The sequence below is a fragment of the Carlito syrichta genome, unplaced genomic scaffold (genome assembly GCF_000164805.1).
Source record: "Carlito syrichta isolate Samal-C Ts95f unplaced genomic scaffold, Tarsius_syrichta-2.0.1 Scaffold309473, whole genome shotgun sequence".
Lineage (NCBI taxonomy): Eukaryota > Metazoa > Chordata > Mammalia > Primates > Tarsiidae > Carlito > Carlito syrichta.
In genome coordinates this window covers 484,353-496,970 of record NW_007253569.1, presented here as the reverse complement: position 1 = coordinate 496,970, position 12,618 = coordinate 484,353, and the positions used below count along the sequence as shown (strand labels likewise).

The following is a 12,618-nucleotide window of genomic DNA, read 5'->3' as shown; positions in this document are numbered from 1 at the left end:
GAACCCGCAGACTCAGGCAATCCACTCACCTCAGCCTCCCAAAGGCGCGGGATTACAGGCTGAGCCACCGAGCCCGGCTCATACTTCCTTTTTATGAGCTAGTTTGGGTGGGTCTTGTTTGGATTCTCAAGTTAAAGAAAACTACCACCAAGACGGGAGGCCCAGTGAGATGATGGAGTTGGGGTGGAATGGGGTGATTACCGAGAATCCAAGTGTGGGGAGCTGGCAGTTGGGGGAAGGAAGAAGAAAACCAGCTAGCTAGTTTCCACATGTGGTCCTAGACCACAGGCTTCCTCCCGAGTCAGGGTGGCCAAATACTGTATCCGAATGTGATCGCTCCTCATAGTTATGACGAAAGGTCAATCTGAGAGACAACCTCAGGTTTATGGGGCAGAGCTGGAAACAGATTGTGGGAAGACTTCCTGCCTTTCTTTCCAACTCTTGCCTACCCTACCATCATGCATTGGAGTTATACTGTGAGATATGGTCAGTATTAGTAAGGCTTGTTAGTCTTCTAGTTTTCTCAGTCTTAAGAATAGGAACTAAGCCGGGCTCAGTGGCTCAGCCTGTAATCCCGCACTTTGGGAGGCCGAGGTGAGTGGATTGCCTGAGCCCGCGGGTTCGAGACCCGCCTGGGCAACCTGGTGAGACCTCATCTCTACAATAAATCAAAAATAAACTGGGTATGGTAGTGCGCACCTGTAATTCCAGCTACTTGGAAGGCGGAGGCAGAAGGATCGCCGGAGCCCAGCAGTCGAGGCTGCGGTGGCCGGGAGCGGCCACTGCACTCCAGTCTGGGCGACAGAGGGAGACTCCAACTCAAAAACAAGCAAAAAGAATAGGAACTAATAGCAACTAAGCCTCTTCCTCCCTGACTTGTGGGTCTGTAACAATAACAATCTTTCTCTGCAAGGGAGGAAAGACAGAGGGAATGATGGAAAGGAAAAGAAGGGAGAACAGTCTCCCAGATGCCCGAGGCTTGGGGACTCTGTCCATACTGGATACTGAAGGGTGACTCAGTGGGGAAAACAAATATTTGGCATCATCCAGAAGACCTCAGGTGTTTGTGAGCCAGCTAAAAGATCTGAGTACACACATGAGCAATCCTTATTACCGATATTTATAAAACCTTATACCTTTGTACATAGTGCTTTATACATACTAACACAAGGGGTGTTGTTTTCTTTAGCAGATGGAAGAATCTGGAGCTTAGACCTTCCACGACTTGCCAATGCTAATATGATCATGACTTTTTTTTACAACTAGTAAGAAATGGAGCAAGCTGAACGGTGGCCATGTGAATCTACAGTTCAGGTGTTTTCCACCATCCGTGCTGTCTCAGTTAATTAAATGATGTAGCATCAAGGTACAGATATAAAAGGATGAGGGGGCGGCAAGTGAAGACTAATGTTTCTACTTTTGATATTAATGTGATAATAAAAGAACAGCCAGCTTATGAAATCATTCTCAAGTCTTTAATGAAAATCCATAGAGCGCTTAACATGGAAAGATGTTGAAATCCTTTCAGCAACTCTTATATTTTAAGATCCTTTAGCACAGCATCGTGAGGCTAACTTCATGCTAGAAATCTACAAATATACAACTTAAAAACACAAAAATACATTCGGAGTCCATTCCAATGCAAGTTTAAAACACTTTAATTGGCAGACAATGTAAAGATATTTAAAAAACAAAAACTACAAAATGAGCACATAAAAGTCGTCCCTTTTGAATTTTTAATAAAATACTGCTCTGTATAAGATCTAATGAAAAATTCCAGTTACTTATAAAAGTTATGTATGTGAGAAAAAAGGAATTAAGATATGTATGCATATATGTATAAATTACACTCAATTATATTAAGTGAAAATGTTGAACACTTTGATGACACAGCACACCATCTATTCATCATATATTAAAAAAGATGAAAACACTCAAGAAGCAATTGAGTGCAGGCAAAAGAACACATAAGATACTTGAGGCCAAAAACAATCCCCCAAACCACAAACATTTCCCCCAAAACCCCAAACCAAAAACACTCCAAAAATAAAGAACTAAAACGCACTGTGGACCGAATTCTCACTCCTATTTTTTCATGAAAAAGCATGAGAATTTGGTTTCAAATTACTTCAACAGATACAGAAACTTAATTATTTGGCCTGGGCCAAGTTTAATAGTCTATCAATTGCTAAAATAATCAATAGTGATGATTATACTCCTGAAAAAAATCATTTTTACAGGTTTAACTATGTGAAAAATGTCTCTTTTGGAAACCACAGTCTCCTTCACAAATTGCACTTGAGATGGCTGAATGCATTGATTGAGCAAGGCCTTATTATTGGTTCACTGACATACACACATGCAAACACAAAAGCAGCTACAGACTGTTGATACTCTTGACTACTAGAACTATGTTACACGTTTTTCTTCTCTAGGAGAAAGGTCTGTGATGTCTCAGTTGTTAATGAAATAGTTCACAGCAAAACTTATGGCCTCTGCCTGTCTGCTCCACCCTGCTGCTGGAGACCTGATGCTATCTGTTTCAACACCGTCTCTAACAATTCCCTGGCAGAGATGGAGAGGTCTGATGGAAATATGAATCAAGTCAGTCTGCAAAATATTCACTTCCAGAATTTTAAGCTTTATCCTGACTAGGAAAGGAAGCTCCTGCAGAAAAGATGATTTCACTGACAAAGCTTACAACATAAAGAACGCTGCCAGTTTGAGTACTGTAACTTATCTCTAGAAAAACAGTAAGTGAACTTTCGTGATTGACTTAGCACATGCCTTTCACAATCACTTCTCTCCAATACGGTAATTCTATTCTACAGTAAAAACACAATTTGGAAAAAAACTCCACAATTTGGAAGCAACATGGTACTAAGACATATAGCAAGCTCATAAGGCTGTGAAATTGTACACTGTTGCTTAACTAAAAGAAAGATGCTCTAAATAATGGGACGAAATGTGTTAGAATTAACTTGGATGGAGACTTGCACGTTCTAGCTCATATAAGGTAAAAGTCAGCCATTATGAAAATTATGATTAATGCAAATAGAACAGATGATTTAAAAGTTTTCATGGATAAAAAAGATTTTACAGTTTATCTATTTCCTTGAGAAAGAGACAGTATAGTCTGAAAATGCAGTGACTGGGTATGTCTTATTTAACTGGTTTCCTTCTTCCAACTGCCCCCCTTTCTGCTTCCTTCCCTTAAAAAGTCAAGAATCTAGGTTCGTGTGGAAGTATCAGTCTAAACCCAAGCACATACCTGATTATAGAAAAGAAAATAAAAATGAAAAACTTGCATCAATAGTTCCATCCTTCCCACCAACAGGGAAAACAATTTCCAATTTTCATTACTTACCCTTTGAAAAGTGAAAAAAATCTTAAATTAAAACCAAGGTTCAATAGAGGTAATTCAATTTTCACGCAATGGAGTCTCAGATGTTTAAGACTTTAGTCTACATAATGTTTAAAACAGTTAATACAGTCTGTCAAATTATAAAACTAAGATAGTTCTTTTCACAGGAAATGTGAAAAGAAACAACGAGACTGGCTCAATCTTTATTTTTTTGAGACAGGGTCTCTCTCCTTGCCCAGGCTGGAGTGCTTTACCGCAGCCTTGATCTCCTGGGCTCAAATGATCCTTCTGTCTCAGCCTCCTGAGTAGTTGGGACTACAGTTGCACACCAGTACACCCAGTTAACAATCTTCAAAATTCACTTAATTTGCTCAAAAGAAGACTTATTGAACAAGAATATTTAGAAATAATGTTTCAGTGAGAAGAGGAAGGTTTAAATAGATTGAAGTGCTCTAGTTACATGGAAACATAAAGCAATTTGGGGAACCTATCCTTCTGAGGCCTATATATTCCACCATTTTCACAGAAAATCCTTAGTAGATTCAATAGTTGAATGTGCATATCTTTAAACTTTGGGGGTAGTCTCAGTCCATCCTATCCAAAAGGAAGATTTTAAGCTTCCCAAAGCTCAGCTGCTTTTCAGATATGCCCTGAACTCTACCAGGCATGATTATCAATGGATCCAGTTTCCTCAAGACCATCATGAGGTAAAAGGCCTCCGCCTCTTCTGTCCTCCACAGAAAGGCACGCCTCCCACTGACCCAAGGTCCACGTTTGGAACAGGTCTACAGGGGGAAAAGAATATAGGAGAATGCCTGACGACTATCCAGCCATTACGGAGCTCTCTCATATTTTAGTCTCTTTTTAAACCCGACCTTTAGAATTACAGGTTTTATTTAAAAAAAAAAAAAAAAAAAGGAAACACCTTCATTGCCTTTCTATATAGAGTTATCAGCTTGCTGTGCTCAAATACTGGGGATGTATCCTTCCAGGTTCAGTGGCATTATGTTTACTAATGTTTCCCTTTGGAGTCTGAGAAGGTGGCACGTGCTCCTTCCTCTGGGCTCTAAAACAGATGTGGCCTGTGTGCTGTGTACAGAACTGTAGCACAGGAGTAATGAGTGAGGCAATTCTTCGAGCTGGAGTTTGCACAGTTGAGGTGAAATGTTACACATTTTAAAGCAGCAAAAACACCACTGTCAATTTTTTTCTTTGTATTACCATAATAGATGTTTCCTTTAAAAACAGAGTTTATGAGGCAATAAAGATACACATGGAGAATTACTTGAGCTCCATTACTCAAGATCTTACTATAGATAAAGAAGAAAGAAAATGTTGGGAACTGATGAACATCTGAACTTAGGAAATTAACAGAAAATAAAATCACGGAAACTCACATGACTATAATAAGTGACAGATAATGAACATGTATTTCTTATACTGAAGGCACTACTAATATACAAATATCCTGCTAACATTTAGAGAAACTCTGAAAACAGCAGTTAGTGAAAAGCATTAATTTAGTTCAATACCAACATTTTAAAAAACAAATAAGACTATTTTAAGACTCACGGCAGAGTTTTCAATGAGCTAAATAAACTCAGATATAATAGTAAGCAGCTCCATATAAAGATTGTGGTTCTTACTTTTAAAAAAGTATGATATAACTTACTTCCTTAAAAATATAAGCATATCACAAAAACTAAGGGATAAATATATATATAAAAACACAAGCCCTGGTACTGCAGATACATTTTCATAAATTCTAAAATAATTTCAACAGTTTCAGCTTAAACAACACACATCCACACATAACATGCAAAGACAAAATCCAACATCACTGTTCAGCATAAAGATAAAATTATAGAACCATAATGAAACAGGCAGTAAATAATGTACATCACAAACTGATGATTTGCCTCCTGTATTACAGCACACCTTGGAACTTAAAAAAAATTCAGAATTTCTTCAATCCCAGGAAGCACTGCACATGGAACATCTATGAGGCTCTCATAAAAGGTCAAGTAAGCAACTTAAAAGCTATACAAAATAAGAACACAATTTATCTTAGTTAACAATATGATTAATATTTTGTACTTCATTCTATTAGAAGATTAATTTCTAATCATTGTACCCTGTAGATTCTGAAACCATTTTATTAGAAATTACGAATGCTGGTTCTTGAATAATCTAAAAAATTGTACCTACTTACTCAAATCTAGAATGCTATTTATAGTTCTAAGCTGTTAGATGAAATATTTTGATCAGTATTCTAAAGTTGCTTTGGTACAAAATTTAGAATAAAGCAAAACTGGCAGCACCACCACAAGTGTGATCATTTCACAGCAGGTCTACAGGACCCTCAGAGACAACAAAGCATAAGTTAAAATAGACATACATAAGAGCCATTCTCTTGACCATTTTCTTACATCATTAACAAGAGAAATAAAATCCACATTCAGTAAATTATATTTGAGGCCCAATTTTCATGCTCCATTTACTTATTCCTCAATAATAGTGTAAAAAATGTTTATTTTTATTGCTAATATGATGTCTAATTCATAGTTCAGGATGCTTCTATGATGAGGCCAATGATTAGAGTGGTACATTTTAATGCTTAGTCCACTGATATTATTTTGACACAAGGTTTAATTTAGTCTTTTTTTTTTTTACAGATTTATTGAGGTATAATTGACATACAACAAACTGCACATATTTAAAGTGCACAATTTGATATATATAGTCTTTTAAACAGCATGAAAAGTGCCTGACAACTTAAAAATGAAAAAAATTCAATTTAAAACATTATTTCAAAATAGTACATTCTAATTTTTTTAGACATAGATATAGAATTCCAAGAACCAAATTTATTCAGAAGGTTTAGAACCGCCAAAATTGACAGCCAGTTTTCTTGATTTTCTTCTTGAAGAAGAGTTTGGTGTTGACTTATGGTGAGACACACTATGGCCTTGAGAGGCAGTTTCAATTTGAAAAGAAGATGCGGGCCGAGCAACCTGAGAGGACTTCAAGGAAGGTGACAAACTCTCCTGTGGAATTACTTTGGTGACATTGGAAGAATCTGGCTGGCTAGTCTGAAGTGGGGTGGTTTGAGAAGAACTCTGGGTCTCTTTATTCTCAAAGTTCTTTTTGTTTGCAACTCTTTTTTTAGTAACCTTTAAGGAATAAAATCATCATTAATTAACAATGTAGGCAAAAAACCTAGTGTCTAAAAATACCATAAACCATGCTAATATTTGTCAATCACTGCTGATTTGTGACTGTCACTTATAATTTCCAAACCAGACTTTAGTAAATCAAAGAATTCAGTTACAAACTATTTAAAAACATATCCATAAGTTAAAAAATTTAAAAGTATTCTGATTTTGTTCCCCATTTTAAATCACTCTGTGTGAGAACAGCATGTTATTACTTGCTATAATTATTATTTTTACTAGAACACAAACTGAGACAGCAAGGACATGTCGGATTTATCACCATTATGTTCTTAGTATTCAGACAGTACCTGTACTGGCTTTCTAGTTGGCACTGAATACATCGGATAAACACATTTTTATCAATGGTCTTTGTGCATTTAAAAAATAATTCTTTTTCTTGGTCTCACCTGCAGAGGTATGAACTGATTGTGCACACCACCGGGTATTCCCCCAGCCATGGGCATGGTCCCCGAATATAAAGTACGACGGAAGGGCTTCCCAGGAACTGGCACTGGCGGTCCCCATGGCATTGAACCAAGGAGATGAGATGATGAAGGCATTATGTTAGCTGTTAAAAACCATGGAAAAGTTTTTTCTTAGTAAAATGGTATCATCAATGGCCTGAAATTAAAGACCTCCTTCTGCTAGCCTTTTTGATTTTTTTTTTCTTTAGTAAAAGGCCTACACTTAACTTATAATTACTCTTGTTTACAACATACAACCTCAGGAGCCCTTCATAGGACTGTGAACTATCTACAGAAATTAAATTCTCATTATGCTACCCTGCAAAGGACAATAATATGCTGATATAAGCTTTAGGAATATTTGTAATTGTATGGCTAGGCATGGTGGCTCACTCCTGTAATCCCAGCATTTTGGGAGGCTGAGGTGGGAGGACTGCTTGAGCCCAGGAGTTTGAGGCTAGCTTGGGTAACATAGCAAGACCTAGTCTCTACAATAAATAAAAAAATTAGCTGGGTGTGGTGGTGTGCACCTGTAGTCCCAGTTACATGGGAGGCTGAGGCAGAAGATTGCCTGAACCCAGGAAGTCAAGGCTGCCTGAGCCATGATCCTGCCACTGCACTCCAGCCGGGGTGACACGGTAAGATTCCAACTCAAAAAAAAAAAGAAAAAGAAAAAGAGAAAAGGGTCATGAAGCTGTCCCACGGGAAACAAAAGCCTGGGTACAAAGAGAGAAATCTTAAGGATCTCACCTGAACCCCAGTGCAGAGTTGCTTCTAGAGTGATCCTCGCCTACCAAAAACCCCCTAAAAGCTCAAGTCCTAAAATCTGATCACTTTCACATGGCATGGAGACTCTTTCTGCCTTATTCTAATATTTGTGATTTAAGGATTTTTTTCATTTACATTTTTTCTTATTTAAAGTGTACTGAACCAATGGTTCCCAAATCTTATTTGTGTATCTGAATCACTTAGGATCTTGTGAAATACAGCCTGCTAGGCAGGGCCTCAGATTCAGTAAGCCAGATTCTAAGGGACCCTGGAATCTGCATTGTTAAGCTACACAGGTGATTTTTATGCAGTCTACACAAGTGTAGTATGTAGGAACTACTGTATTAAACAGTGATGATCAAGACACCAACACACTGCCATTGAAGATAATATACACTATATCCCAAACTTCTTTTCAGAGAGACAAAAAAGAAGCCAGACCTGTAAAATAGCATAGTTTAATTAAAATTCAGCTACTTAAGACATTTGTTATTCAGGTGAGAAGAATTATAGTATGTTTTAATGCTATGAATTATACATACTCAAATTTCAGGATGAAGAAAACTTTTTTTTTCTTTTTGAGTCAAGGTTTCACTCTGTTACCCAGGTTAGAGTGTCATGGCATGATCACAGATCAATGCAGCCTTGACCTCCTGGGCTCAGATGATCCTTCTGCCTCAGCCTCACAAGCAGCTGGGAATACAGATGCGTGCCCCCATGGTCAGCTAATTTTAAAAATTTTTGTAGAGAAGAGGTCTCACTATATTGCTCAGACTGGTCTTGATCTCCTAAGCCCACGTGATCCTCTCCTTCGGCCTTCCAAAGTGCTGGGATTACAGGTATGAGCCACTGCGCCTGGCCAACTTTTCCTTTTAAAGAGACAAGGTCTTGCTCTGTTGCCCAGGCTTCAGTGCAGTGGCTCAATCATAGCTCATTGCTGCCTCAGACTCCTGAACTCAAGAGATCCTCCTGCCTCAGTCTCCTGAGTAGCTGGGACTACAGATGAGCACCACCACACTTGGCTAATTAAAAAAAAAATTTTGTAGTCATGGTCTCACTATGTTACCCAGGTTGGTCTTGAACTGCTGGCCTCAAACGATCCTCCTGCTTTGGCCTCCAGTTTTAGGTGTGAGACACTGCACCTGGTCAAAGAAAACTTTTAACGTGAAAAACATTAATAACCTGTCTCCACTGTTTCACTTCCTACTGTTCAGGAGGCCCATGTGGCTCCGCCACAGCCTCTGCTGCCCTGTGACCTGCAGGTACTTGGAGATCCATAGGGATCAATGCTGGGACAATCCAGAAGCCTGGAATGTTTCTGTTTATAAGGATTGAAGATACTTTTCAAAATGACTTCGAGAGAGAGGATCCAAGTTGGCCACTGTGGAGAAGCAGACTGATGTTGCTCTTGCTGAGCAAGGCAGAGAGTAGGGACCAAGCCACGGATAGACGGAGCACCCCAAGCACTCGTGGATGGGTGAGGCACCCTGCACTGACCAAGGGTCTCTTCGAACACACAAAGGCAAGAAAACGATGGCAGACACAGGTATCCAGGTGCTCCATTCCCTGCTAGTACCAGGCTTGCACAGGACTTGAAGCCTTGCCCAGTGAATGAGAGTGAGTGAGTGTACCTAAGATGCTTTGGGCCTGTCTACCCACTCCCAGCTGTGTGAAGTCATTGGACCAATCTGGGAAGAGTCTGGTCAGGGCACAGTAGTGGGCAACCAGACCCCAAGTGGAACAGAAAATCAACAACTGTCCTGGATCAGCAGGTATGAGTGCAGCTTCCGCCAGCAGAGCCCAGCTGGCTCCCAGGCAGGAAAAGTTTGCCTGCAGAGTGAACCATGCTGGTGTCTGGCCCATCTTCCCAGCCAGATTATGAAGAATCAACTCTAAGTCCTGTGTGCCTATAGGGCAGATCCCTTCAGTCTTCCCCTGTGGCAGGGAAATCACTGTTTTTCTTTCTCTTTTTTTTTTGAGGAGTCTCACTCTGTTGCTCAGGCAGGAGTGCAGTGCACACTCATGTCCATTGTAGCCTTGATGTGCTGGGCTCAAGTGATCCTTCCATCTCTGCCTTCCAAGTAGCTGGAACTACAGGCATGTGCCACCATGCCTAATTTTTTGATTTATTGTAGAGATGAAGTCTCGCCGAGTAGCCCAGGTTGGTCTCAGACCCATGGGCTCAGGCAATTCTCTCACCTCAGCTTCCTAAAGAGCTGGGATTATAGGCATGAGCCACCGCACCCAGCCTAAATTACTGTTTATCAAGAGCAGAATATGGAGTTGAACAGGGAGGGAGCAACAGGAGAGACACCTGAAGGCTGAGGTGGGAAGGCTTCTGGGCCACAAACCACAGACAGGGAGCCAATCATCACACCGACTCTTTGCAGAGTAATAGAAGCTGGGGCTGCTACAATTGAGAAACCTGCCACAGGGTGGAGCAAGGAGCAGAAGTGAATGTCCCTCCTTCTCTGAGAGACCTATATTGAACTTCAGAAAGGGCCCTAGAACATATGGCCAGTCAGTGACTAGCTTCAGAGCAACAAAACCAGAAGGAATTACAAAGAGGGAAGAGAGGCCTGTCACAAGTGAGGAAAAATCAGCAAAAAATATAGGCAATTCTCAGAATACTAAAGAGACAGTGCCTGACAAAACAGCTATCAGAGCACAAACAATGGAAACCCCCCCGAATGACCTGTTCCAGATGACAGTCACAGAAATCAGAAACTGGATGGCTAAAATGAACAGAGAGAACCAAGATAAACTAAAATAAAAACTCACCAAAGTTGCACAAGAAGTAAAAGTGGAGTTAGTCAATTTTAGAAAACCCCATTCTGAAACAATGGAAATGAAGAACTTTATTCTGGAAACCAAAAACAAGCAGAGAAAAGAATCTCATAGTTTGAAAACCAAAACATGGAATTAACCCAGTCTGTCAAAAACATAGGAAAAAAAGCTCAAAAAGAAAGAGCAAAGCCTCTGAGAGATGTGGGACTATGTCAAGAAGCAAAACCTGTCTGGTATCCCTGAAGCAGAAAGGGAAACTGAGAAAACCAGGAACAAACATTTCCTGAAGTCATCCAAGAAAACTTCCCACATCTTGCTAGAGAGGTGATCATTCAAGTACAAAAGGTTCAGGGAATCCCTGCAAGGTATCACATGAGAAGTCAAATCCCCAAGAAACATAGTACTCTGCTTCCACAAAGTAAGCATAAAGAAAAAATTCTAAAAACAGGAAGAGAGAAAGCTCAGACTACCTACTGGGGAAGACCCATCAGAATCGTTCTAGATGTCTCTGCAGAAACACAAGCCAGAAGGGACTGGAGTCCAATCTTTAGCATTCTTAAAGTTAAGCAATTCCAGCGAAAAATTTCCTACCCACCAAGCAAAGCTTCATCAGTGATAGAGAACTAAACTCCATCCCAGACAACCAATCCTTAAGAGAATATACCACCTCCAGATCAGCCCTTCAGGAGATGCTTGAGAATGTGTTGAATATGGAAAAAAGAAAAAAATGTACAGGCAAGCACAGAGTCAACAGAGCATACAGAGCACTCACAAAAATGAAAACACATACATATATAAATAAAAAAATAAAAAGGAAACAAAGCAACCCCCTAAGACAGAGGAAACAAAGCAATCCCCTGCCAAAGGGATAAACTTTCATATTTCTATAATCAATGTGAATGTGAATGGACTAAATGTATCACTGAAGAGACATAGATTGGCAAACTGGATAAAGAAGCATGATCCAACAGTCTGTTGCCTTCAGGAAACTCATCTCAGTGCAAAGTACACACACAGGTTCAAAGTTGGAAGTTGGAAAATGGTCTTTCAGACAAATGGAAAACAGAAGAAAGCTATTCTGATATCAGACAAAGCAGATTTCAAACCATCACAAGTTAAAAAAGAACACGAAAGGACACTACATAATGGTAAAAGGCTCAATCCACCAACAAGAAATATCCATCTTAAACATATATGCACTCAACACAGGAGCACCAAGTTTTATAAAACTACTACTAGCTGGGCTCGGTGGCTCAGCCAGTAATCCTGCGCCTTTAGGAGGCTGAGGTGAGTGGATTGCCTGAGCTCGTGGGTTCGAGACCCGCCTGGGCAGCGAGACCTCATCTCTACAATAAATCAAAAAATCAGCCGAGCATGGTAGTGCATGCCTGTAATTTTGGCTGCTTGGAAGGCTGAGGCGGAAGGATCGCCGGAGCCCAGCAGGTCGAGGCTGCGGTGGCTGGGAGCGGCCACTGCACTCCAGTCTGGGCGACAGAGTGAGACTCCAACTCAAAAAATAAATAAAATAAAACTACTACTAAGTAAACTAAGAGAGGGCACTGACTCTCACACAATCATAGATGGAGACCCAAAGACCCCACTAACAGCTCTAGATAGATCATTGAGGCAAAAAACCAACAAGGAGATCCAGAACTTTGGCACTCAATCAAATGGATTTAATAGACATCTACAGAACACTCCACCCAACATCTACAGAGTATACATTTTACTCATCAGAACATGAAACATACTCCAAGATTGATCAAATTCTTGAACATAAATCAAGCATGAGCAAATCTCAAAAGATTGAAATAATCCTATGTATCTTTTCATATCACAGAGGAATAAAAATAAATATCACCATCAACAAGATCCCCCCCCAAACACTCAGAGACATGAACACTAAATAACATGCTGCTGAATGACTTCTGGGTCAACATGAAAATCAAGACAGAAATAAAAGGATTCCTGGAAACAAATGAAAACCAAGACATATATATATATATATATATATATATAT

At 39.8% G+C, this 12,618-nt stretch overlaps 1 protein-coding gene across 1 annotated transcript in view; it reads right to left on the bottom strand.

Moving 5' to 3' along the window:
* Nucleotides 1-5,962: 5,962 nt before the first annotated feature.
* The window catches only part of XRN1 (5'-3' exoribonuclease 1), a 143,322-nt gene continuing 136,666 nt past the window's right edge, over nt 5,963-12,618 (bottom strand). The window contains exons 40-41 of the mRNA XM_008067302.1: nt 6,987-7,147; nt 5,963-6,537 (exon numbers count right to left, since the gene is read on the bottom strand). Of these exons, the coding sequence (XP_008065493.1) occupies nt 6,232-6,537; nt 6,987-7,147 (467 nt within the window). The 3' untranslated portion in view covers nt 5,963-6,231. The remainder of the gene's footprint in view (nt 6,538-6,986; nt 7,148-12,618) is intronic.